This window comes from Nicotiana tomentosiformis, chromosome 1 (genome assembly GCF_000390325.3).
Source record: "Nicotiana tomentosiformis chromosome 1, ASM39032v3, whole genome shotgun sequence".
Lineage (NCBI taxonomy): Eukaryota > Viridiplantae > Streptophyta > Magnoliopsida > Solanales > Solanaceae > Nicotiana > Nicotiana tomentosiformis.
In genome coordinates this window covers 55,978,528-55,980,316 of record NC_090812.1, presented here as the reverse complement: position 1 = coordinate 55,980,316, position 1,789 = coordinate 55,978,528, and the positions used below count along the sequence as shown (strand labels likewise).

The 1,789-nt window shown below is 36.2% G+C and overlaps 1 protein-coding gene across 1 annotated transcript; it reads right to left on the bottom strand.

Moving 5' to 3' along the window:
- Positions 1-614: 614 nt before the first annotated feature.
- On the bottom strand, positions 615-1,201 carry LOC104102744 (putative lipid-binding protein At4g00165). Its single transcript, XM_009610553.4, has one exon. It carries the CDS (start codon positions 1,130-1,132, stop codon positions 731-733), a length of 402 nt encoding a protein of 133 aa, XP_009608848.1. The 5' UTR covers positions 1,133-1,201; the 3' UTR covers positions 615-730.
- Between the last annotated feature and the right edge of the window lie 588 nt (positions 1,202-1,789).

Here is a 1,789-nt window from a genome sequence, read left to right as displayed (position 1 = left end):
CACTTATTCCACTACCAATTTCAAGTCAATGCCATCAAAATATTGTCACATGTCAGAGTAGTTCATAACTCTGATTATCTTGAATAAAAAGACGAAGGAGAACATCTTATGCGGGTTGGAGAAGCAGAGCGATCGATTGCTTATGCACTTGTTCTGAATAAGAATTTTAACTTATACGACGTGCTAACAGTTAATAACTTTTTACATATCAACATAACTTTACCTGTTTTGCTTGTATTTTGTTTTTTCCCTTTACACAGTAAGAGTACATTTTCCTTGTTTATCTCTGGCTTTCTCTTTCTCTTTAATGAATTGTTGTTTCTAGCTGTTGAGAAACCAAGATAAAAAAAGAAAGCAGTTTCGCGCACTAAGCTATCACTATGCGCATGGTTCGAGGAAGAGTCGTATCACAAGGGTCTATTATATTGTACACAATCACCCTGCACCTCCACTATGTTGATATACCTAGCTCCGCAAATGAAACTGAATCAGTTATCCGACGTCGTTTCATGAAAAGCATTCTTCATATGTTTAATTTAAAGGATTTATATATACGTTAGACTGATATTGCTTGGAAAAAAAATACCAAGTAAATAACATTTTAAGACAGAAAGTAAAGCCACAAGAACAACATAATTGATGCTAGATTCGAACCCATTTACAAGCTGAATTGTCACAATAGATAGGGTAGAGTGCTTGCGCAAAATTCTGCGTACGCCACTTTAAACCGTCAAGCACATTTAAAGCCTTTAGGCACTTTCTTTCCACAAGAATTAAGAACCAAACTGATGGCAATGGGAATTTTGAGGTTAAGGGCCCCCAAAGCATTGACCTTAATGGCAGTGCATAAGCACAAAGCAGCTTCAACATCTGCTATCCCTTCCAAAAGAGCACAACATTGACTACTTGGTTTTGCCCCAATTACCTCATGAATCAGCCCTAGCCAATCTCCACACACACCAAATTTTAGTGTATCTTTAGGGCACTTAGCTGGGGCTTTTGTTGGGGATGGAGTCACTGGCTTACTCTTTGGAGTTGGAGGGCATGGTACATTATGAGATGAAACACAAGTGAAAAACACTATTACATTCAACAAAATAAAAACAGAAAATGCCTTAGAACCTACTATCATTTTTTGAGTAACTAGCTTAGCTTGTACAAATATTTTGAAGAAATATTTATGTACCAGCTTTAGGTTCACTTGGGAATTTATAGAATTCAACTTGTAGGATAGGCCATCCTAACTAGTGGTCAGTTCTGGTTCTATGGATATTTTTATGAATTGAAGATAAGGAATGAATTGGAAGTGAATAAAGTTCACAATTATAGGTTGTTTGGTCATTTTTGGCCAATCATAGCCATGTGCATGTAGGATTACAACCTACAACTAGTCCCTCCACCTATCTTTGGTTTTATCCCTCTTAACTTAGCTTGTTAGTTGGTGGATGAAAGTGAAATCATTTGTACTTCACATGATAGAAATTTAGTCGCTAGCTAGTGCTACTATTGTGTGTTCTCTAAAGCGATTCAATGTAGAGAAGTTTTGTTGGCGAAAATTATCGAGAATTAGTGAATGCTATTAGGCTACAAGCTAGACTACAGTTTATTAATTAAATCATCTTGTGCTTAGATTCCAATATATATGTCTTGCCCCATCGCCAATGTGATTTAATGTGACTCTGCCTCTTTCATTTGGAATTGGTTAATAAGAAGGCAAAAGTATTTGAGTAATAGCTAGGGATGTTATCTTATAAATATCTTACAAGTGTAAGGTTCGATTCTTACCGGT

What these genes read in the sequence shown, in the direction of transcription:
- LOC104102744 (XM_009610553.4), bottom strand. Translation starts at nt 1,132, where the DNA reads ATGATAGTAGGTTCTAAGGCATTTTCTGTTTTTATTTTGTTGAATGTA.